This window comes from Manis javanica, chromosome 7 (genome assembly GCF_040802235.1).
Source record: "Manis javanica isolate MJ-LG chromosome 7, MJ_LKY, whole genome shotgun sequence".
Classification (NCBI taxonomy): Eukaryota; Metazoa; Chordata; class Mammalia; order Pholidota; family Manidae; genus Manis; species Manis javanica.
In genome coordinates, this window is record NC_133162.1 from 89,180,958 (window position 1) to 89,206,695 (window position 25,738).

General features: G+C 39.3%; 1 protein-coding gene across 5 annotated transcripts in view; it reads left to right on the plus strand.

Annotated features, from left to right (window-relative positions):
• The window catches only part of PCNX2 (pecanex 2), a 402,596-nt gene that overhangs the window by 75,113 nt on the left and 301,745 nt on the right, over nucleotides 1-25,738 (plus strand). For 4 of the 5 annotated variants that reach the window (XM_037017074.2, XM_037017075.2, XM_037017071.2 and 1 more), the window contains exons 5-8: nucleotides 7,549-8,802; nucleotides 17,351-17,498; nucleotides 17,634-17,779; nucleotides 19,341-19,434. In XM_037017074.2, the coding sequence (XP_036872969.1) occupies nucleotides 7,549-8,802; nucleotides 17,351-17,498; nucleotides 17,634-17,779; nucleotides 19,341-19,434 (1,642 nt within the window). Of the gene's footprint in view, nucleotides 1-6,941; nucleotides 6,991-7,548; nucleotides 8,803-17,350; nucleotides 17,499-17,633; nucleotides 17,780-19,340; nucleotides 19,435-25,738 lie in introns of all 5 variants that reach the window. The other variant, XM_037017073.2, reaches the window with a different exon arrangement.

Genomic DNA, 25,738 nt, shown 5'->3' on the forward strand with positions numbered 1-25,738 from the left:
TGGGCATCCCTGTCTTGTTCCCGATCTCAGAGGAAAAGCTTTCAGCTTCTCGCTGTTCAGTATGATGTTAGCTGTGAGTTTATCACATATGGCCTTTACTATGTTGAGGTACTTGCCCTCTATACCCATTTTGCTGAGAGTTTTTATCATGAATGTATGTTGAATTTTGTTGAATGCTTTTTCAACATCTATGGAGATGATTATATGGTTTTTGTCTTTTTTTTGTTGACGTGGTGGATGATGTTGATGGATTTTCAAATGTTGTACCATCCTTGCATCCCTGGGATGAATCCCACTTGGTCATGGTGTATGATCCTCTTGATGTATTTTTGATTTCGGTTTGCTAATATTTTGTTGAGTATTTTTGCATCTACATTCATCAGGGATATTGGTCTGTAATTTTCTTTTTTGGTGGGGTCTTTGCCTGGTTTTGCTTTCAGGGTAATGTTAGCTTCAATGAATGAGTTTGGGAGTTTTCCCTTTTCTTCTAATTTTTGGAAAACTTTAAGGAGAATGGGTATTATGTCTTCTCTGTATGTCTGATGAAATTCTGAGGTAAATCCGTCTGGCCCAGGGGTTTTGTTCCTGGGTGGTTTTTTGATTACCACTTCAGTTTATTTGCTGGTAATTGGTTTGTTTAGATTTTGTGTGTCTTCCTTGGTGAGTCTTGGAAGGTTGTATTTTTCTAGGAAGTTGTCCATTTCTTCTAGGTTTTCCAGCTTCTTAGCATATAGGTTTTCATAGTATTCACTAAGAATTCTTTGTATTTCTGTGGGGTCCGTCATGGTTTTTCCTTTCTCATTTCTGATTCTGTTGATGTGTGTTGATTCTCTTTTTCTCTTAGTAAGTCTGACTAGAGGCTTACCTATTTTGTTTATTTTCTCAAAGAACCAGTTCTTGGTTTCATTGATTTTTTTCTATTGTTTCATTCTTCTCAATTTTATTTATTTCTTCTCTAATCTTTATTATGTCCCTCCTTCTGCTGACTTTTGGCCTCATTTGTTCTTCTTTTTCCAATTTCGATAATTGTGATTTTACACTATTCATTTGGGATTGTTCTTCCTTCTTTAAGTATGCCTGGATTGCTATATACTTTCCTCTTAAGACTGCTTTCGCTGTGTCCCACAGAAGTTGGGAGTTTGTGTTGTTGTTATTTGTTTCCATATATTGCTGGATCTCCATTTTAATTTGGTCATTGATACATTGATTATTTAGGAGCATGTTGTTAAGCTTCCATGTGTTTGTGAGCCTTTTTGCTTTCTTTGTACAATTTATTTCTAGTTTTATACCTTTGTGGTCTGAAAAGTTGGTTGGTAGGATTTCAATTTTTTTGAATTTACTGAGGCTCTTTTTGTGGCCTAGTATGTGGTCTATTCTTGAAAATGTTTCATGTGCACTTGAGAAGAATGTCTATCCTGCTGCTTTTGGATGTAGAGTTCTATAGACGTCTATTATTTCCATCTGTTCTAGTGTGTTGTTCAGTGCCTCTGTGTCCTTACTTATTTTGTGTCTGGTGGATCTGTCCTTTGGAGTGAGTTTTGTGTTGAAGTCTACTAAAATAAATGCATTGCATTCTATTTCCTCCTTTAATTCTATTAGTATTTGTTTCACATATATTGTTGCTCCTGCATTGGGTGCATATATATTTAGAATGGTTATATCCTCTTGTTGGATTGACCCCTATATGATTATATAATGTCCTTCTTTGTCTCTTGTGACTTTCTTTGTTTTGAAGTCTATTTTGTCTGATGCTAGTACTGCAACACCTGCTTTTTTCTCCTTCTTTGCGTGAAATATCTTTTTCAATCCCTTGACTTTTAGTCTGTGCATGTCTTTGGGTTTGAGGTGAGTCTCTTGTAAGCAGCATATACATGGGTCTTGCTTTTTTATCCATTCTATTACTCTGTGTCTTTTGATTGGTAGATTCAATCCACTTACATTTAGGGTGATTATTGAAAGATATATACTTATTGCCATTGTGGGCTTTAGATTCATGGTTACCAAAGGTTCAAGGTTGGCTTCTTTAGTATCTTGTTGCCTAACTTAACTCACTTATTGAGCTTTTATGAATACTGTCTGGTGATTCTTTATTTCTCTCCCTTCTTATTCTTCCTCCTCTATTCTTTATATGTTGGGTGTTTTATTCTGTGCTCTTTTGTGTTACCTTTGACTGCTTTTGTGGGTAGTTGATTTTATTTTTTGCCTTTAGTTAGTATTTGGTTGGTCTGCTTTCTCTGCTGTGATTTTATTTTCTCTGGTAACATCTGTTTAGCCTTAGGAGTGCTCCCATCTAGAGCCTTCCCTCTAAAATATCCTGTAGAAGTGGTTTGTGTGAGGCAAATTCCCTCAACTTTTGCTTGTCTGGAAATTGTTTTACCCTCCTTCATATTTAAATGATAATCATGCTGGATACTGGGTATAGTATCCTTGGTTCAAGGCCCTTCTGTTTCATTGCATTAAATTTATCATGCCATTCTATTCTGGCCTGTAAGGTTTCTATTGAGAAGTCTGATGATAGCCTGATGGGTTTTCCTTTGTAGGTGACCTTTTTCCTCTCTCTAACTGCCTTTAAAACTCTGTTCTTGTCCTTTATCTTTACCATTTTAATTATTATGTGTCTTAGTGTTGTCCTCCTTGGGTCCCTTCTGTTGAGAGTTCTGTATACTTCCATGGTCTGAATGATTATTTCCTCCCCCAGTTTGGGGAATTTGTCAGCAATTATTTCTTTAAATATACTTTCTATCCCTTTTTCTTTCTCTTCTTCTTCTAGTACCCCTATAATGCAGATATTGTTCCTTTTAGATTGGTCACACAGTTCTCTTAATTTTGATTCATTCCTTGAGATCCTTTTATCTCTCTGTGTGTCAGCTTCTCTACATGCCTATTCTCTGGTTTCTATTCCATTAATGGCCTCTTGCATCTTATCCATTCTGCTTATAAATCCTTCCAGAGATAGTTTCATTTCTGTAATCTCCTTCCAGACATCATCCCTTAGCTCTTGCATATTTCTCTGCAGGTCCATCAGCATGGTTATGACCTTTATTTTGAATTCTTTTTCAGGGAGATTGGTTAGGTCTATCTCCCCAGATTCCTTGTCAGGGGAGAATATCTGGGTTAGTCTGGTCTGTATCAGATTCTTTTGCCTTTTCATGGTGATAGAGGTATTTGTGGGGAGCTGGTGCATGTGTTGGCTGGGAGAACGTCCCTTCTTGCTGGTTTGCGGCCTTCCTCTCCTGGAAGAACCGCGGCTTGTGCTGGGCAGCTGTGCACAGACGGGGTTTCTAATTCTTGCCTGGCCGCTGTGAAGGAAGCTCTGCCCTGCTGCCTCAGGCTGCTACACCATTATGGTGGTGCCACATTGGAGGGGAAACCAGCAGGAGGCTGTTTATCTCTGTGAGGGGCCTTTGAGCTGCGCTGCTGCCCAGGGGGTTAGGGTGCCCAGAGTTCCCTGGGATTCCCAGCTACTGGGCTATGTTTCCCGGGATACTTCCATCCAGCTGTGGGGTCTCTGTCCTTTTAAGACTTTCAAAAAGCACTCGCTTTTCTTAGTCCCAGATGTGCTGGCTGCAGGGACCCACTCACAGGTCTTCCTGGGCTCCGTCTCCCTCCCTGTTCTGACTCCTCTCCTCCCACTGGGAGCTGTCGTGAGGGGTGCTCAGGCCTTGGCTTGCATCTTACCCCCTTCGTGAGGTGCTGGGTTCTTGCAGGTGTAGATGTAGTCTGGCTGTTGTCCTCTATCTTCTGGTCTCTCTTTTAGGAATAGTTGTATTTGTTGTATTTTCAAAAATGTATATGGTTTTGGGAGGAGATTTCCGCCTGTACTCATGCCGCCATCTTGGCTCCCTAGCCATTTTGAGTTGATTTTTATGTATGATTTGAGGTTGGGGTCCAATGTAATTCTTTTGCCTATATTTATCAATTGTCTTTTTACCATGTATTGAAAAGGCTATTTCTATCCCCAGGAACTTTTCCTGGCACCCTCGTTGAAAATCAACTGACCATACATGTAAGGGTTATTATTGGCCTTTCAATTCTATTCTTTTGATTATTTACCCATCCTTATGCCGGTATCACACTGTCTTTATTGTAGTTGCAAAGTAAGTTTTGAAATTAGGAACTGTGGGTCCTCTGACTTACTTTAGCTATTCTGAGTTCCTTACATTTCCATGTTGATTATACATTTCTGCAAACAGGACAGCTGGAATATTGATAAGGATTGTGCTGAATTTAGTAGATAAGTTTGGAAAAAATTGATGTCTTACAATATTAAGTTTTCTAATCCACAAACATGGGATGTCTTTCTACTTAAATGGATTTTCTGTGATTTCTTTTGATAATGTTTTGTCATTCAGTGTACCAGAATTGTACTTCTTTTAAAAATTTATCCCTAAGAATTTTATTCTTTTAGATGCTTTTACAATTGAAAATGTATTCTTAATTCATTTCAGTTTGTTCTATTTTATACAGAAATACAATAGATTTTTGCACATTGGTTTTATATTGTATAAACTTTCTGAATGTTTATTAGTTCTTACAGTTTTTATTGGATTCCTTAGGAATTTCTTTATACAAGATAATATCATCTGTGAATAAAGATCTGCTTTTCCCTTTCTGATCTAGTTGCCTTTTATTTCTTTTTCTTGGCTAATGGTCCTGGCTGGAATTTCCAGTACAATGTTGAATAGTAGTGGTGAGAGTGGACATCATTGCCTTGTTTCTGATCTTATGGGAAAACATTCAGTTTTTTACTATTAATGCATTTGATGACATTAGTTTTAGATGTTTCATAAATAGCCTATATCAGGTTGAGGAAGTTCTCTTCTCATCTCAGTTTGTTGAATGTTTTCATCATGGAAGTGTATTGGATATCTTAAAATGCTTTTTCTGTATCTGTTGATATGATCATGTAGTTTTTGTCAGTGTCTTTTTTGACATATTTTTTTCTGAGTAATATAGTATGTTTTACAGTTAAAGTGCCAAGGGTAGAAGCCAGATGACTATATTAAGTTAGATTTCATTGTTAGGCAACATCTTGGTATAGCCACTTTAGACTATTCAGTTTTCCTGGTAGGTAGTTCATTATTATTAGTTTTACTTAGGGTTGAATAGGAACTGAGATATGACATGCTAACATATTCACAAAAGGTACATTTATAGTTCACAATATGACTTTATTCATTTATATGCAGTAAATTGTAGTTGGCCAACTTCCTTCTCTTGTCCTTCATGATAGTACATTTTCCTAATTTTCTTCCTTCTCAATGTCCTTTGGTTGTTCAACATCTATAGTCTGGAGTGCCCCTGATATTGGTCTTAGGCCCTTTTCTCTTCTATGGATACCAGGTCTTGCATGGTGATCTCATTCCTAGCTTTAAGTACCATACATGTATTGATTAGTAAATCTGTTTCTACAATTTTGACCTCTCTCTGGACTTCAGTCTCATGTATCCAGCACCTTACCCCCACTTCCCCCTGGATAATATGTCTAATAGTCACAGCAAATGGATTACCACCCATGGAGGTCTCTCAGTTGACTTCCCTAAATCTGTAGCTCCTCCAGTTTTCTCCTGACCAGTAAGCAGTCCCACCACCAATCCAGTTGCCAAAGCTCCAAAATCAAGGTGTTTGCATTGGTTGCTCTTTCCTTCCCTACTCTCAGCTTCAATCCACCAACAAGTCCTGTAAATTCTACCCCAAAACAGACCTCAAACTTATCCATGTCCACAACTACTGCTCTAGCCCAAGACACTGTTAATTCTCAACTGCAGTATCTTCCTCACTGGTCTTCCTTCTGTTCTTTCTGTACTTCACCACATTCTATTCCTCATGCAGTAGGCAGAGATATTTTTAAAAACTGAAATCAGATCATGTGCTCCCCCTCACCCCTCTCATTGAAAATCCTGCTAGATTCACATTATTCTTAGCATGAAATCCAAGCTCCTTACTTTGGCTTATAAAGCCTTATGTATTTTGGACCCTGCCTACCTTGCTGATTTCTCTTCCTCTCATGCTCCCTTTGCTCTTTGACTCCAGCTTTATGAACTTTCTTTCTTTTCCTCATAGGAAAAGGCATTAAATATTTCATAGTTTCATAGGCAATATGAAAGGAGTTCAAAAGAAGAGAGTCATTTCTGGTTTAGGTAATCATGGGAAATTGCAAGTTGAAGGAAGGATATGAATAAGCCTTCAATGAGGTCTTCTTCAGTGATGCAAAAGAATATTCTGGGGGAGTGGGAGGATCATGCCCAGAATTTGTACTAGAGCCAGCGAAGGTCTTTTGTCTACAGCAGTGTAAGGCAGGGTCTTTCAGTTCTTTCCACCAAAGTGCCCCTGGAGGCAGAGGACAGTGAGTATCTTCTCCTGCCTGCTCCACACCCCTGCTTTCCAAGACCTGGAGGACATAGGATGAGTTAGCCACGGCAATGGTTAATTAAAAACAACACATATTTTATCTTAAAACTTTTTCATTCTTTCTCATAATATGCCCTTTTGTTTTGATAATAAGGCAATATTTTTTATTATCTCAACTTGTATTATTGGTCTTTTCCTCTAATATCTGAGTAAATGAGAAGTTGCTTAGTCTGTCTTTCCTGTGGCTTTGCAGACCCTTGGACAATGCACCCCAAAGAATATTCTTCATGATAGAAGGGATGAAAAACTGGAGACATTTATTGATTGAATGACCATAAGGCCAGGGGAGAAAGAAAAACCAAAAGAGGACTCCAGGGTTTCAAGCTTAGGAGAGTTAGGGAATGGTAGGTTCATTAGCAGATACAGGGAGGCTAGGAAAAAGACAGAGCTCACTTGCAGCCACTATCATGAGTAAGTATTATTTGCAGATACAACTTAAAATGTTTTGAAAATATACGAATCACATCAGGTGTATAAAGTTATATTATCCTTGGGGCTTGGACTAGTGCATTCCCTTTCTGTCCTTATAGATCCTCATGGCAACCTTAAGAGGCTGGTATAATTATACCTGTTTTGCAGGTAAGGAGGTTGAGGATTATAGTAGTGGTTCTCAGCTGGGTGGGGTGGGGGTCTGCTCCCCAGAATACATCTGACAATGTCTGGAGGCATTTCTCATTGTCATGACTGAAGGCAGAGTTGCCACTGGCATCGATGGGGTGGAGGCCAGGGATTCGGCTAAACATCCTACAGCACACTGGACAGCCTCTGCAGCAAAGATTATCTGGCTCAAAATGTCAGAAGTGCCAATGTCAGACCAGACGTTGAGGAATCTTGGGTATGAAGGATTAAGTGACTTGCCCACGGCAATGTAGCTAGTAAATAGCAAAGCCCAGCTTTGTTGTTCAGACTGTACAGGTCTGCCTCCCAAGGTCACAAAACAAGAAAAGCTAAAAGTCTGAGCTATTAAATACAGAGATATCAAGAACATTTTCACAGTGGAGGTGATATTTTAAAAATAAGCATCCAATCACATTGGTTGCTGGTGATGTTTTTGATTTTGTTATTATTAAGTCTTGCTGTGGGACATTATTCATCCATCTCAGATGCTAGTAAGATTGCTTTTGTTGTTTATTTCAGGTGTCATTCTGACAGAAGACCAACCTGTGGCACCCATGTCATCTGCCTCACCTTGTATCAAAACAGAAACCATGACCATGTCAGCAGTTCCAGTGAAATCAGCTTTGGCAGAAACTCTAATCAGTGATACAGGGAAAGGACAAGGAGGCAAGGGGCAGCACCCTTTCTGCCACAGATCCGAGGGTGGCTTAGTAGATAAAGAAGCTTTGAAGAAGTTGCCTCACCTGTCTCTATCTCAGTATGACTTACTAGAAACAGATGTTTCTTTCCAGCCTTGGGGCAGTGAGAATTCAGTCTTGATTCCAGAATCTGTGAATTATGCCCAGGGCTCCATCAGGGAGCAGCTGCAAAGTAAGTCACCTCAGGAAAGCCTGAGTAGTAGCTGCCCTCAGTGTAACACTGTTATTGCATGTGAGCCAGTGGACATGCCCCACCAGGGACACCCACACTTGAACCAGGAAGCGGATTACTCAGACAGTGAGGTAACTGTTACTCTTATTGATACTTCTCAGCCTGGAGACCCACTGAGTCTCCATGAACCCATTAAAATCGTCATCACCATGAGCAGTACCCCGAATTCCATGACAGACTTGGAAAGCTCACTCCACTTGAAGGTGATTGGCACTGAGAGAACAGGTTTAAGGTCTGATGCTGAGCCAGCTCCCCCAGGGCTGGCCAGTCCTTCTAACACAGAGCAGATAAGAATTCCTGTCATCACTCTCGAGCTGTCTGAGGATGGGGGAGGAAGCAGGATGTGTACCGAAGGGAACGGCAGTGACAGGACTCCAGAGAGACTGATGGTAGAGATATCCTCCAACCAGTGTTCTGGCTATGAGTCTGGGGAGGGGGGAAATGTCACAAAGGATTGCAGTCCTTCCCCAGGAGACCACTGTGACACAACCCCTTCACTCGCTCCTAATGTGGTCTCCAGGTCTGGGCTGGTGAGGGAAGCCCCGGCTAACCTTGACCCATCATCTTGTAAAACCAGCCATGAAAAGAGACATGCCCGGGTCCTCAGTGTGGACAGTGGGACAGATGTCTTCTCGAGCAGAAGTTCCAGAGATATTAACGATAAAGAGAAAACAATACCAACTTCCAAATCTGACCTGGAGGCTAAAGAAGGACAGATGCCAAATGAATCCAACTTCCTGGAATTTGTCTCCTTGTTAGAATCAATTAATACTTCCAAAGTGGTGGCATCCAATGGAAGGAATGGCTCAGCAGAGCAGAGCAAAGAAAGCGGGCTTCTCAGAGGTACGATTTGTGCTGATGATATGAAGGTGGCAATACATCTCTTTGTTTGTTTTCTGTGGTGCGACTTTGCAAATAGTGGGACAGCTTAATGGGCAGCTGTTCACTGCATGCAGTGCTAAGCTATGTGATGAGTATGCATTAAGATTGGCTGCTCCACCAGGAAACTTAAGGCATAGTGATGAATGTTGGGCTTCCGTACAAGGCAAGAATATTTCCAAGGAAATAAGCCATGATATTTTACCACATTAACAAGAACTCACAAGAGATGTCTCTTCCTTTGTAGAATAGATGCATTCTGGGAAGGCTTTTTGTAGAGCAAATTTCTGCTAAGTGAATCTACTTTTCTGTTGAATTACATTATACAATCCTGTATGTATAATTCCCTAGTTATCCCAAGTTGTAAATATAACAACACAGCTCTTAATTTATGCCAGGCACTGTCCTAAGCACTTTATATATATTAACAAGGATGATTGTCTACTGTGGTTTGCCTGAGAGGGTCCTCATTTACTCTTGATTTGCCCACATAATTAACAGCAGCACCACCTTTCACTCAAAGTGTTCCCAGTCTGAACAATACAGTTACTCTCATATTAGCTCATTTACTCCTAATATAATTTCATGTTATGGAGACTATTATCATTTCTTTTTTTGCATCAGAAGTTTTCACTAACTTTCTCAAGTTAATCTAGCAAGTCCAGCAAGTACCAGAATTGAGCTTTGGTCCCAGGCAGTCTTGCTTCTGAGTCAATGCTCATAAAAAATAAATTATATTTCCTGTATGAATATAAGGTTTTCAGGTTACTGAGTATCTCTGAGCTCAATTTCCTCACTCACAAAAGAGTGGTACTGAACTAGAGTTTTTAGAAAGTTGTTTAATTGTCCATATTTCAATGATTTTTTTTTTAGTACGTCATTGATACCTATATTTCTAATGTGATAGTGTCTGTATCGTAGGACTGCTTGTCAGCAGTTGTGGTTACAAAGAACAGCATGTTTTCTTTGCTGTAGTTGATGGCATTTCTTAGTGCTGGGATTGTCCCATTGCTGTTCTGTACTCTCTTGTTTCTTTTATCTTTCCAGTGCTCTGCCAAAAGGATTGCTCTGCATGCTGATTGACTTGCATTAAACATTAATTAAGTTTGCATGTTTAAATTATGTGAGGTGAATGTATTCTCTATTTTACTCTGTCCATATATCCAAAATCTTGCATATAGAGTAATATGAACAGGAAAGATTCAGTTAAGCTTTATCATTGTTAGGGTCTAGGACTCCAGGGTTTCCCAGAGAACAAGACACACACGGACACGGAGATGAAAATCCAAGCAAAGTCTTTATTCAGCCAGCAAGCTGGGGTTGACAGCACCTCCCCTGACACGCAGGCCGAGTCCGAGCTGCCGACCCCGAAGCAACTTTGGGTACTGATTATATAGGATCTTCACAGCAGTTACACCAAAGCCCGCACAGTTCCACAACTAATAGGTTTAAAACACACTCTATATTGTAACCAATGGGAAACATTGTAACCTTTTTAGGGAACGCGCCAGTTGCCTGCCGGCTTCAGTTGTTATCTCTTGCTTACCCAAGCATGTTTATGTGACTTATCACGGGTTACATCCCCAGGCCTTCCCAGGCTGTTGCCCACTTCTAGTTATCTAACTTAGGGTAGGCGCATTTCTCAGAAGCCTTGGGTAATTTACACAAGAAAAGACTGGGTGGCTCTCGCTCTAGGCAGTCAGGTTAAGTGTCATTAGTTCTTTTTCCTGACTCTTGATGCTCTCTGCACTCCGTTACAATCATGAGCACAGACAGGATGCAGTGTGTTGGTTATTTTGAGATACACAGCTTTCTGACAGATTTGGGTGTTCATAATCTATTTAACATCAAGGTTCATGCATGTAGACCAGCACTGTCCACTAGGAGTTTCTGCAGTGATGGTAATATCTCTCATCTGCTGTTTAATACAGTAGCCATTAGCCACATAGCTGTTAAATACTGGAAATGAGATTGTGCAGCTGAAAAACTGAGTTTTTAATTTTATTGAATTTTTATTTGTTTAAATACCTGCATGTGGCTCATGACTACCTACCATATTGGTCAGCACTGATCCAGATGATATGTGTGTCTTCCTAGTAAGCTGTGTGTGGTGCACAGAGCACTGGCTTTGAAACCTGATAGCCCAGGGCCAAATTTGGTTTTGCAGTACCTGCTGGGTGAGCTTGGACAATTTACCAAATCCGTCTGAGTCACAGCTTATTCAGTAAAGCAGGAATATGTTACAGAGAGACTGTGAGGATTAAAGAAGGAAATTATGTGAAAAGTCTGGTTATTTAATGAATTTCAGCTTTCTCTTCTTACTTTCTCCTCAGGCCATATGTTAGATTTATTTGGCTTGTCTACTTAAGTTTCTGCTCTTAACTTTTTCAGTGAGCTATTGTTCAGGACAGTGTTAAATTGTGAATCTGGGGGTGTGCAAAGAGGTATGGGTGCTATAAAGTTTTCTATGGAAAGGAACAGGCTTGGTTGTTGGGACTTGCAGATCAGCACAGAGGGGGGACTTGTAGGGGATTTTCTGCCTCTTCCAGGACAGGACACAGGTTTTAACTGAAGGTGAAGGAGAAAGGCAGTAGGTCTTTTAGTTCTTGGTAAGCAGCCATTGCCAAAGGTAGCAAATGAGATGGTTTTTCACTGGTGCCTTATATCTTTGATTGGTATTATCTTCTTGCTTCTCTATTACTAAATAATAATTTATTACTTATTGTAATCTAAAAACCCAATTTTGGGGTGTATTTATAAAACAACATGACCATGACTGTGTTTAATGTTATCAGCAGCCTAGGGAATAGTGGGTAAAATTGCAATATTTCCAGACTCTTTCGCCTGGCTTTAGTGCATCTCCACTCAAGAGGTGTTTCTAACCTGTTTCTAACCGGTGGAGAGAAGTAGTTCATCTCCATATCAATAGGTAATTGCATGGGCAAGGGAGGGCTTATCTGGAACAGAGAGGTTGGGTGGGGGCCTCTTTTGCAGCCGGGTCACAAGAGACTCAGGAGAGCAGAAGTGAACTCCTTGTAGGAAATAAATGGGTTTCTCCTACTTTATTTCTCCCTTTGACTGATTTCGGTTTCAAAGGTATTTTGCCCCAGGATTTCCCCCCTGGAGTTACAGGCATGTTCCCTAATCTGTCCCTGCTTGATAGTGAAACAGTGCATGAGCTTGGACATGATTGCAGAGAGATACGTGATTCCCCAGGTCCCCCTGGGGAACTCCTTTGCAAGTACAGGCCATTTCCACAGAGGGCTTTACATCTTCAGACGTTGGGGGTATCCTAAGGAGCGAGGCTGTGGGAAACCACACACTTACCAAAAGCCCTTAAAACCATGTTTTTGTTTTGTTTTGTTTCAGTAGAGCTTTATTTTACTTTGTGGAAATCAACAAAGACCACTCAAATGAGAAGCAAGGGCTATTATTCAGAGCATGCTATAATAGCAAGGGAGTCAGCCACTGTCACTTGCATTTTGGCAAAGAATGAAAGGCAGGCAGAGGAGTGGGAAAGCCTTATAGTGGAAAAAAGGGAAGCTTCGGGTACATTATGATTAGAGGCTCTGACCTGGGGCTGTGGGAGGTGGGCTCACTCGAGCATCCTCTCTGTTGGTTAGCGGGCACACTGAGCTTGGTCTAGTTGGTTGGCTTTCTCTGGTCAGAAGCAGGAACACAGTTAGGGAGGCTGTCAGTAAGTCATCAAGTCCTGGCCATTCTGGACTGATTGTTATAGGGCTTCTTGTTGGGCTCCCTGGGCTACTTGCTAGAAATAATGGTCTAACTTGTACATAGTATGTTAGCTTCCTGGACTGATTATTGTAGATAATGAATTGGTTTCCTAAGCTGGTTGCTGTAGATTGTGCATCAGAGTTCAGTTTTTATAACTATTGTCTGGCCATTGTCCATTTGTCCACATTCAGTCTCATTTAGAATATTTCTGAGAAAATAATGAGTGTATGTAGAGATGCTTATTAAAGAACTGTCTATAGTATAGAAAAATAGAAACAATCTAAATTTACAACAATAAGGCTCTAGTTCAATAAATTATACTGTATCAATGTAATATTACATAACTACCATTTTTGGAAGATGTAGAAGAATGTCTAAGGTCATTAAATATTTATAATCCTTTAAGATAAATGTCACAGTTATAAAACAACATCTATTTATACTTAATTTTTGTAAAAAATAAATACATGTATGTCTGAGAAAAAGATTAGTTCTTATGTCAGCATGGTGGGGTCAAGAGTGATTTAGCACTTTTTTTCTTTTCTCTAGTTTTAAATTATATGCAATTAATGTGTATTGTTTTTCTAAACAAAAAATTCCTATAAATGTGTTTTTTAAAGTGAGAAAAGACAAACAATAGTCCATATATTGACATGATATGTACCCTTTTAAGAGGAGAGCTAAAGATATGATAAAAAAATGTGAACAAATGATTCCAGATCCATGTAGTATTTAGGCTGAAGAACTGTCTAAATTTGCCTCTTTGAAATTTTTTTTGCAAGGTGATCACTGGCTAAAGCTATTTGTTATGATAGCACTTTCTCACAAATATATTTCTTGAAAGCTGTGAAAACATCTATCTTGACAAGCTGTTAAATGAAATGCAAACATTTTTCTACTTAAGAAATTCTAATGGTAATTTCACAGATATGCTGGGAATGTTTATCTTCTGCTCACATAGAAGCCAGCAATGTTTCTCCAATTACTGGAAGTCTAAGGATAAAAAGCTTATATACATAAGAATATGATTTATACCCCAAGGAAACTAACCTAATTTTACTTTTTTGGACCTGGGCAGGTCTTGGTGGGTTTTCTGAATTGGCGTCTTGATAGGGCCTGTGGGTTCAAACCACTCTGTTGTGTTCTTCTCTCAGACAAAAATTTACTCAGGAGATAGTCATCAGTATCTTTGGTCTTGAGAATACAGTGGTCATTGTGACCCTAGAAGTGGCTGTTGGGGTTTCTCCTTAAACCAGGGAGGGCTGACCTTTAGGACTGGATTCCATTTGGTATGATGGTGTAAGCTAAGACCCTTGTTATGGTCCATTACTTAAAGAGGATTCTAAAAACTTCAGAATAAAAAACTTCTTTTTTTTTTTGAAGGGACTGATTTTGAAGGGACTGATTCTATCTTTAGTTTGAAATTTAGATTTGGAGAATGAGTGAGAAGGAAAGATTGATAAGATTTTTAAATGGTAAAGGGGACCTTGCTCCGAAATAGACAGGTTTCTTTATATAGTTTCTTTTTTATCTTATGCTGTCCATTTATGAGTTATAAAACTTTCAGGCCTAACTAATCTAAATGGGTAATTTTCAGCTGGCTAAACAGTGGTCACTGGAGTTACTGTAAGAAAGTTCCTGAATCTCTACACAAAGTAGTTGGTTTTATAAATGTCTAAATAATGCCTCTAACATATATGCACTCTGTTTTTCAAATATATGTACATACTTTTGTTAGGGGGGCACTGTTTATTTTCCTCAGTTGTCCCCGCTGATGCCGGGGTTCTTGTTCATGAAGCCGAAGAATGAGCTTCACAAACAGTCAAGGTAGGAGAGCAAGGTACAGGCTTTTATTTAGAGATAAAGTGAGAGAATAGAGCTCCTGGCTCATGCCAGGAGGGGACAAGAGAGCCCGTAGTGGTGTGTTGTCTAGGGGGTTTTATAGGCAGTTGAGGATTTTTTGAGAACATGAAAAAAACTTAGGGGGGTGGACTTGCATCACCTGCCCTGTCCTCAAGGTGGGCTGGGTCATAGTCTGATTTTTAGGGCTGACAGCAGAGTCACGGGTTATGCTGATACCCTTGCAGAACACTCAAACATTCCAGGTCAAGTTGCTTCTGGCCTTTTGACCTTTAACTGATCTCACTGAAGATGTCTATATCTTTACCCTAGAGAATTAGTGTGACCTTGGCTTTGCATAATGCTTAGCACAGACTTTCAATAGGGACTTCTTTGCCCACTGTTACATTGTTCTGACTGTAAATATTCCGCCCTGCTTTTCCTGGAGGCCCTCACCCTACTCTGACTACACCCACCATCCCTGTTTCACCTCCACAACAAATAATTGAAGGGCAGAGACACAGTAGTGAAACAGAGTAAAACTTTATGTAAACTTACGCACTTAAAGTGAGAAAAAGTGCAGGTGACCTCAGAGAGGAGAGGCACCCTGAAAGTGAGAAAGGGACTGTAAATGTAGTCAGAGTAGGGTGAGGGCCTCTGGAGGGGGCAGGACAAGATATTTGCAGTCAGAACAATGTAACTACATGCAAGGAAACCCCCCCTGCTAAAACTCTATGTTAAACTTTAAGCTCTAGAGTCATTCTTCAGTTAAATCAGTTAATGTTCCCCAGATAAAGAAGAGTAGCACATGTTTTATTATGCTAACCATTTATAATCATGTGTAAGGTTCATTTTAGCACACTGAAAGGCCCAGGCCTATGGGCCGTCTTTCCTCCTTCAGATCTGATGAAGTAATTTTGCAAGCTGGGCAACTAATTTAGCACATAAACCCAGGCATAAACAACACAGTATAAGGCAGGAAGGATTCCACCTTAAAGATAAGATGGCATTTTTATACCCAAGAGGTTAAGACATTAGAAATTCTTCACTTACTCTTTAGCAAACAATGCCCCAGCCCACCTTGGGGGCTGAGCAGGTAGCCTTGTTTCATATGCCCCCAGACCAAGATGCTGGTATCTCAGGGAGAAATCATCAGAGGAAGTTGCTTGTGTTAATTCTAAATATTCAGAGACCACTTAACAAGTCCACACCTCTAAGTTTTTTTCATGTTCTTGAAAAATCCTCAACTGCCTATAAAACCCCCTAGACAATGCACCACTATGGGCTCTCTTGTCTCCTCCTGGTGTGAGCCAGGAGCTCTATTTTCTCACTTTATTTCTAAATAAAAGCCTGTACCTTGCTTTCCTACCTTGACTGTTTGTGAAGCTCATTCTTCGGCTCCGCAAACAAGAACCCTGGCATCAAAAGGTTTAAATTTTATTTAAAGAGAGAGAATGTTCGGGCAACCTCAAAGAGAGGTGCACCCTGAAAGGTTTAGAGAAAGTTTTATTTAAGGCAAAAAAGGTACACATTCAGAGAAAGAGGGATGTGGGCTACAGAGAAGAGGCATGCTGAAAGATTGGGGGTTCCCCTTTTAAAGCTTTTTCAGGAATGTGACAAGGGGCTAGGGGGTGTAGGTTTATCAAGTGGTCTCAAGATGTTTATTTTTGATGAGAGACATTATGTCTCTTCTATTATCAGTCCTCCAGGTAATTCTGCAAAATTAACTTAGCACAAGCAATTTACTGATTCGGTTCCTCCCCAGGATAGCAACTTCCCTCTGGGAACATACCAATCAGGACCACCTGCCCTGCCCCCAGGGTGGGCAGGGTTATTGTCTGTTCACTAAAGAATATGTTAAGAATCTTACTTCTTAACTTCATGGGTTTTAAAATATAATCTTAGCTCTAAGATGGAATCTTTCCCATTTTTACTATGCTGTTTATAACTGGGCTTGTTTGGAAAATTAATCATGATGCTAGTCTCCCTGCCGAGGTTGCAAATTACTTGATTAGGGGCTATAGGAGGAAAAAACAGCATATAGGCCAAGTTAGAGAGTAAGCTGGGCATTTTAGCATGCTAAAGTACATCTTACAATAGCATGATCTAATTGACACAATGAAGACATGGCCTATGTTCAGATACTTTTCTTTATCTGGGGAATATTTGAACATTTCAAGTTACTCCTGGCCTTTGGAGCTTCAACTGATTAACTCACTACTGGCCTTATTCTCTCTTCACCCTGTTCATATCTATTTTCCTGATAATTAATAAAAATGAAATTTTATTTAAATGCATTTTGTAGTCATAAGAGCAATTTAGATTTTCTATCTATTCTTGTTTCAGTTTTGCTAACTTGTTTCTAACTGCTTTCAAATTAATTTCTTATTGTCTATTATATTAATGTAGGATCTGAAAAATCAAAAGTTAGCATAAGTACAGCCATCTTAAAGGCTTAAATACCACCCCCTAACCTAGAAGGAGGAAAATTATTAGAATCTTGAAAAACAAGTTAGTCAGCCAGTGTTAAATGTAGTGACCTTTAGTTAGCTGACCTCAAATCAGTTAATCATACACACCAAGCTTATCTTGCTAGAACCACCCTAAACATTCCGAAGGTAATCTTATCTAACCAGACCCCAGGATGTGGCCCCAGCCAAAGATTTATGTGTCTATGAAAAAACACTGTATTGTGATTGTGGAAAATGTTGCCCCCTTTGAAAATGCTATAAAACCTTCTGGCTTTGTGTGCTCAGGGTCCTTGTTGAGACCCGCTGCGTCGGGCTATCTTGGACCCCAGCTAGCTGGTTCCTGAATAAATTCCTCTTGCTTATTGCATCAAGAGATGCCTTTCGTGAGTGATTTGGGGCGGCGTCCTCCTCTGGGAGAATCCAACATTAACACAGAGATGTTTCTATTTTTTTCCAATGTTTTTCAGGTAATTGCTCCCAGGAGACAAAGGAGGAAATCCTGGAAAGTGAAAAGCCCAAAGGACACAATTCCAAGCAAGGAAAACCAGACATGCCAACTCAGGACCATACAAGCACCAGCCCTGTGCTCAGTGAGCCTGCCAAGATCACAACTCTGTAAGGATGACTTACTTAGCTTCAATTTGGTGCAAAGCATGAGACAGCCTCATTTACTGGCTGCTTCTTTAAATCCTTTGTTAAGGATAAAGAGAGGAGTTACTAATAGTTTTTGAAACTTTTATGTATGTTAAGTTTCCAGGGCAATAGACAAAGACAAATAATCTACAGGGTCACTTCCCTACAAGATAGTTCTGTCTTGCAAGTCATCAGTGGGCCTGAAACATCTGTGCAAGATGAGATATCTGTGGATGCTATGCATGTCTTCATTGATGAACATGGTAAGTCTTTAGAGTTCTTTACTAATGAGGAAGAAGGGGAGCTGGCAGCTTTCTCAGGATCCCACATGGTCTCTTAGCCACAGTGCTAGACTTTGGAACAGGAAGACTGAGTCCTACGATGGCTCACATAAAATGTTCTTAGAACAGGGTGTGCTCCCTCCTGTCCCAGGGCCTTTTCACATACTGTGTCCCTTTATGCCCAATATTCTATTTATCCTTAGTGTCTCAATTCTACAGAAAGTTATTCAGGAAAACCTTTCCTGGACCCACCAAATTTAATCAGGTTCCTCTGCTTTTTGCTGCCTGCATACCTTGTCCTTTTCCTCCTTTGATAGTATTACAGATTCTAATTATTTATTTATTGACTTATAATAATTTGATTAATGTTTTTTCCCCCTTGCAATTGTAAAAATTGTAAAATTCAGAAAGGCAATGGCACCTAGTAAAAATCTATTGGATATATTTTGAAAACTTGACCTTGATATATATATTTTTAGTGCCTTATAATAAAGAGGATTTATAATAGAATAAAGGAAGGAAGGGAGAAGGGAAGAAATCATTAAGGGGCAAGTTCAAAGCTCTACAGATAAGAGAGATAGGTACTAGATTTTTGAGGAAGGGTCTTGGCTTAAGTCCCTTGTAGATCAATTAATGCTTATTATTTTACTTTCAAAAGAATCTTCATTTGGATAATAAATAAATTACTCTAGCTATAGATCAGTAGTTTGAAGTGCTTGGGTATCTGAAGGAATACAAAGACACTTTTACATTTTAAAGAACAACATTAGCATTTATATCAAAGCCTCTGGAAGGGCTGAGGATGTCATTGTTAAGGATTCTCTTGGTGGGATGAACCCTGAGTGGAGGTCCAGTGCCCCAGTCTACATTCCAGCTGCTCAGAACAGACCAGGTGAATTATGCTCCTGTGCCCCCTGAAGAAGGTACTCCTAAAATCTCTCCTGGAGAGGGACTGCTTACATTTACAAAGTGAACTGATTTTCACATCTCAATACCCTGAGGCTCTTTAGCAGAGCTAATTTAACTCTTCAAATTAATTCCTCCTGCTTCTTGTTACCAGGCTGACACACCAGTCAGTGAACTAAGCCACTGCTCATCTGCAAAGGCAGAGGTAGGGCGGTCTCATGTGGCCGACAAGTCAAAACCACACACTTAACAAACCTCTTTCTGCACATGATATGAGAAAACACCCAGCTGCAGTATACACAGATCATATGACACTTGATAAGATTGTACAAAAAAATGAAGAGAATATAATATAAAGGTGAATTAAGAGGTAATACAAATTAATCTACCAAAACCAATAAAGTAATAAGTGACTGAATCAAACTTACCTAAGCATATTTATCTGACAGGAGTGTCAAGATTTTCTGGGCTAAATTAAACATTCTGTGAATAAATATAAAGATTGGACCTCAATTACTAATTATTATTAAAACGGTCCAAAATTAAGTTCCTTCTCACTTGAAAAAAGTGTAAGTTAAAAGGATTATGTGGAAATAATTGTGCAATAATATTTTGCTAAAATTTTGTGAATTTGTAGGGGAAATTAGATCCTGTTATTTAAAGTCTGGAAATCAGAAGGAAGACCCTCTACAGCATCAGCTCTCCAATTATGATAGTTTCTCTCATGCACGGTAAGCAGAGCTCTGCTTTCAGGATTGAGAGCTGTTGTGTTGCTGGGGATATGCAACTTAGTCTGACTGTAAATGAAGTAAGGACTCTAGTGTAGAACGAATGTGTTAATTCTTTGTAGGTGTCAAAGCATGTGGGTTTTGTGTGAAAGAAAAAGGAAATCTGATTTTGTATAACAGTCAAAAATAAATGAACCATTTTAATGGTAGCTGTAAGATAAATTCTAAAATGTCAGATAAATTCTAACTGAAATAAGCAGGCAACGAGAGGCAACAAAGGGCCAGGCAGTTTATTTGAGTGCAATTCCTGGGTGATGTTCCCTGGTCTGGGTATCACAGGCCAGGGAAGTCACACCCAGGAGGGGAGACAGGGAGTTTTTAAGAGAACAGGGAAGGGAGGGGGAAGTGGGCTGTGCTAGGGGTGTGTGGGGAATTTTTACTAGCTCAGGGTTGGATGATGGACAGCCAGAGGTCTCTTCCTTCTGGACGGAGAGGGTCTGCATCTGGGGTTTGTTGGCACATCATGGGACTGGAATCCAGGAAAAGCTGTTCATTCCTTCCCCATACAGCAGAGCTACTTGGCGCTGTCTCTGCTCCACCTGCACTGTCTTCATCCTTCCCTCCAGTGCCTCCAGCTTTATATTCCAGCCTTTTGGTCATAATGGGCGACGACTAGATCTGGCTACTTCATGCTGAGAGGGGGCGCAGTAAAGGGTGCAGCTAGGTATTCATCACTGGTCAGTTGAGAGGGCCTCGGAAGGTTGGTGATTCTATTCTGGGAGGACAAATAAGATGAGATTAAGAATGCATGGCTGAATATGAGAACTAGAAATATGGAGAGTTTAATTGAGAATCATAGACAGGTATCATGGGGAAACTAGAATTCTGGATTGAGTTTACATCTCAATGACTAGTATTAGGATTTAGTATAGATAAGACTGCATTATTGAAACAATATGTTTTCTCTAAAATCACCCTCATTTTTATTAGAAGTAACCAGGTTAAGAAAATAACTAACACTTGGCTTTATTATTTGCTTAAGTGCAGCAAGAAAAGCAATTGATTACATAGGCTCTTTTAAATGTGCTTTTCTGGAACTTTTTTTTTTTTTTTCTAGCACAGTAACAATTTATTACAATAAGTTATCCATCTGACCAAAAGTTGCAAAATCTCATTAGAAACCCATGTACGGCTGTCACCACTTTTTAAAATAGATCTAGAATATCCTCTACTATTTGTTTTTTCTTTAAATTTATTTATTTATGGTTTTTTGAAGAACATTATGTTTACTAGGCTCTCCCCTACCCAAAGTCCCCCCCACAAACCCCATTATAGTCACTGACCATCAGCATACCAAGACGCTGTAGAATCACTACTTGTCTTCTCTGTGTTGCTAAGCCCTTCCCTTTCCCCCACCCCCAACATTATACATGCTATTCATAATACCCCCTTTCTTCTTCCCCGCACTTAACCCTCCCTACCCTCCCATTCTCCCCAGTCTCTTTCCCTTTGGTAACTGTTAGTCCATTCTTGGGTTCTGTGATTCTGCTGCTGTTTTGTTCCTTCAGTTTTTCTTTTGTTCTTATACTCCACAGATGAGTGAAATCATTTGGTATTTGTCTTTCTCCGCTTGGCTTATTTCACTGAGCATAATACCCTCTAGCTCCATCCATGTTGTTGCAAATGATAGGATTTGTTTTCTTCTTATGGCTGAATATTATTCTATTGTGTATACCTACCACATTTTCTTTATCCATTCATCTACTGATGGACACTTAGGTTGCTTCCATTTCTTGGCTATTGTAAATAGTGCTGCGATAAACATAGGGGTGCATCTGTCTTTTTCAAACTGGAGTGTTGCATTCTTAGGGTAAATTCCTAGAAGTGGAATTCCTGGGTCAAATGGTAAGTCTATTTTGAGCATTTTGAGGAACCTCCATATTGCTTTCCACAATGGTTGAACTAATTCACACTCCCACCAGCAGTGTAGGAGGGTTCCCCTTTCTCAGCAACCTCGCCAACATTTGTTGTTGTTAGTCTTTTGGATGGTGGCCATCCATACTGGTGTGAGGTGATATCTCATTGTGGTTTTAATTTGCATTTCTCTGATAATTAGTGATGTGGAGGATCTTTTCATGTGTCTGTTGGCCGTCTGAATTTCTTCTTTGGAGAACTGTCTGTTCAGCTCCTCTGCCCATTTTTTAATTGGATTATTTGCTTTTTGTTTGTTGAGGTACATGAGCTCTTTATATATTTTGGATGTCAAGCCTTTATTGGATCTGTCATTTATGAATATATTCTCCCGTACTGTAGGGTACCTTTTTGTTCTATTGATGGTGTCCTTTGCTGTACAGAAGCTTTTCAGCGTGATATAGTCCCACTTGTTCATTTTTGCTTTTGTTTTCCTTGCCCGAGGAGTTATGTTCATGAAGAAGTCACTAATGTTTATGTCTGAGAGTTTTGCCTATGTTTTTTCTAAGAGTTTTATGGTTTCATGACTTACATACAGGTCTTTGATCCATTTTGAATATACTTTTATGTATGGGGTTAGACAGTGATCCAGTTTCATTCTCTTACATGTATCTGTCCAGTTTTGCTAGCACTATCTGTTGAAGAGACTGTCATTTCCTCATTGTATGTCCATGGCTCCTTTATCGATTATTAATTGACTATATATGTTTGGGTTAATGTCTGGAGTCTCTTATCTGTTCCACTGGTCTGTGGCTCTGTTCTTGTGCCAGTACCAGATTGTCTTGATTACTATGGCTTTGTAGTAGAGCTTGAAGTTGGGGAGTGAGATCCCCACCACTTTACTCTTCTTTCTCAGGATTGCTTTGGCTATTCATGGTCTTTGGTGTTTCCATATGAATTTTTGAACTATTTGTTCCAGTTCGTTGAAGAATGTTGTTGGTAATTTGACAGGGATTGTATCAAATCTGTATATTGCTTTGAGCAGGATGGCCATTTTGACGATATTAATTCTTCCTAGCCAAGAGCATGGGATGAGTTTCCATTTGTTAGTGTCCTCTTCAACTCCTCTTAAGAGTGTCTTATAGTTTTCAGGGTATAGGTCTTTCACTACCTTGGCTAGGTTTATTAGGTTTATTCCTAGGTATTTAATTGTTTTTGATGCTATTGTGAATGGAATTGACTTCCTGATTTCTCTTTCTATTAGTTCATTGTTAGTGTATAGGAAAGCCACAGATTTCTGTGTGTTAATTTTGTATCCTGCAACTTTGCTGTATTCCGATATCAGTTCTAGTAGTTTTGGAGTGAAGTCTTTAGGGTTTTTTATGTACAATATCATATCATCAGCAAATAGTGACAGTTTAACTTCTTGTTTACCAATCTGGATTCTTTATATTTCTTTGTTTTGTCTGATTGCTGTGGCTAGGACCTCCAGTACTGTGTTAAATAACAGTGGGGAGAGTGGGCATCCCTGTCTTGTTCCCGATCTCAGAGGAAAAGCTTTCAGCTTCTTGCTGTGTAGTATGACATTGGCTGTGGGTTTATCGCATATGGCCTTTATTACGTTGAGGAACTTGTCTTTTATACCCATTTTGCTGAGAGTTTTTATCATGAATGTATGTTGAATTTTGTCTAATGCTTTTTCAGTATCTATGGAGATGATATGGTTTTTGTCTTTCTTTTTGTTGATGTGGTGGATGATGTTGATGGATTTTCGAATGTTGTACCATTCTTGCATTCCTGGGATGAATCTCACTTGGTCATGGTGTATGATCCTTTTGATATGCTGTTGAATTCTGTTTGCTAATATTTTATTGAGTGTTTTTGCATCTACATTCATCAGGGATATTGGTCTGTAATTTTCTTTTTTGGTGGGGTCTTTGCCTGGTTTTGGTGTTAGTGTAATATTGGCTTCAATGAATGAGTTTGGGAGTTTTCCCTTTTCTTCTATTTTTTGGAAAACTTTAATGAGAATGGGTATTATGTCTTCTCTGTGTGTCTGATAAAATTCCGGGGTAAATCCGTCCAGCCCCGGGGTTTTGTTCTTGGGTAGTTTTTTGATTACCATTTCAATTTCTTTGCTCGTAATTGGTTTAACTTTTGTATTTCTTCCTTGGTCAGTCTTGGGAGTTTGTATTTTTCTAGGACGTTGTCCATTTCTTCTAGGTTTTCCAGCTTCTTGGCATATAGGTTTTCATAGTAGTCTTTAATATTTCTTTGTATTTCTGTGGTGTCTGTCGTGATTTTTCCATTCTCATTTCTGATTCTGTTTATTTGTGTTGATTCTCTTTTTCTCTTAATAAGGTTGGCTAGAGGCTTATCTATTTTGTTTATTTTCTCAAAGAACCAGCTCTTGGTTTCATTGATTTTTGCTATTGTTTTATTCTTCTCAATTTTGTTTATTTCTTCTCTGATCTTTATTATGTCCCTCCTTCTGCTGACTTTAGGCCTCATTTATTCTTCTTTTTCCAATTTCGATAACTGTGACGTTAGACTATTCATTTGGGTTTGTTCTTCCTTCTTTACATATGCCTGGATTGCTATATATACTTTCCTCTTAAGACTGCTTTTGCTGCGTCCCACAGAAGTTGGGGCTTTGTGTTGTTGTTGTCATTTATTTCCATATATTGCTCTATCTCCATTTTAATTTGGTTGTTGATCCATTGACTATTTAGAAGCATGTTCTTAAGCCTCCATATGTTTGTGAGCCTTTTTGCTTTCTTTGTACAATTTATTTCTGGTTTTATACCTCTGTGGTCTGAGAAGTTGGTTGGTAGGATTTCAATCTTTTGGTATTTACTGAGGCTCTTTTTGTGACTTAGTATGTGGTCTATTCTGGAGAATGTAACATGTGCACTTGAGAAGAATGTGTATCCTGTTGCTTTTGGATGTAGAGTTCTATAGATGTCTATTCGGTCCATCTGTTCTAATGTGTTGTTCAGTGCCTCTGTGGCCTTACTTGTTTTCTGTCTGGTAGATCTGTCCTTTGGAGTGAGTGGTGTGTTGAAGTCTCCTAAAATGAATGCATTGCATTCTGTTTCCTCCTTTAATTCTGTTAGTACTTGTTTCACATATGCTGGTGCTCCTGTGTTGGGTGCATATATATTTATAATGGTTATATCCTCTTGTTGGACTGAGCCCTTTATAATTATGTAATGTCCTTCTTTATCTCTTGTTACTTTCTTTGTTTTGAAGTCTATTTTGCCTGATACTAGTACTGCAACACCTGGTTTTTTCTCCCTATTGTTTGCATGAAATATCTTTTTCCATCCCTTGACTTTCAGTCTGTGCATGTCTTTGAGTTTGAGGTGAGTCTCTTGTAAGCAGCATATAGATGTGTCTTGTTTTTTTATCCATTCAGTGACTCTATGTCTTTTGATTGGTGCATTCGGTCCATTTACATTTTGGGTGATTATCTCTAGGTATGTACTTTTTGCCAGTTCAGGCTTTAGATTCGTGGTTACCAATGGTTCCAGGTTACTTTCCTTACTATCTAAGAGTGTAACTTAACTCACTTAGTATGCTGTTACAAACACAATCTGAAGGTTCTTTTCTATTTCTCCTCCTTTTTCTTCCTCCTTCATTCTTTATATATTAGGTATCAGATTCTATACTTTTTCTTTATCCCTTGATTGGCTTTGGGGATAGTCAATTTAATTTTGCATTTGCCTCGTAATCAGCTGTTCCTCCCTTCCTACCATAATTTTCCTACTTCTGGTGACAGCTATCAACCCCTAGGAACACTTCCATCTATAGCAGTCCCTCCAAAATTGACTGCAGTGATGGTTTGTGGGAGGTAAACTCTCAGCTTTTGCTTATCTGGAAATTGTTTAATCCCTCCTTCAAATTTAAATGATAATATCACCAGATAAAGTAATCTTGGTTCCAGGCCCTTCTGCTTCATGGCATTAAATACATCATGCCACTCCCTTCTGGCCTGTAATTTTTCTGCTGAGAAGTCTGTTGTTAGTCTGATGGGCTTTCCTTTGTATGTGATCTTATTTGTGCCTCTGGCTGCTTTTAACAGTCTGTCCTTATCCTTGATTTTTCCCATTTTGATTACTATGTGTCTTGGTGTTGTCTTCCTTGGGTCCCTTGTGTTGGGAGCTCTGTGGATCTCCATGGCCTGAGAGACTATCTCCTTCCCCAGACTGGGGATGTTTTCAGCAACTACCTCCTCCAAGACACTTTCTATCCCTTTTTCTCTCTTCTTCTCCTGGTATCCCTATAATGCAAATATTTTCTGCTTGGTTTGGTCACACAGTTCTCTCAATATTCTTTCATTTTTAGAGATCCTTTTTTCTCTTTGTGCCTCAGCTTCTTTGTATTCCTCTTCTGT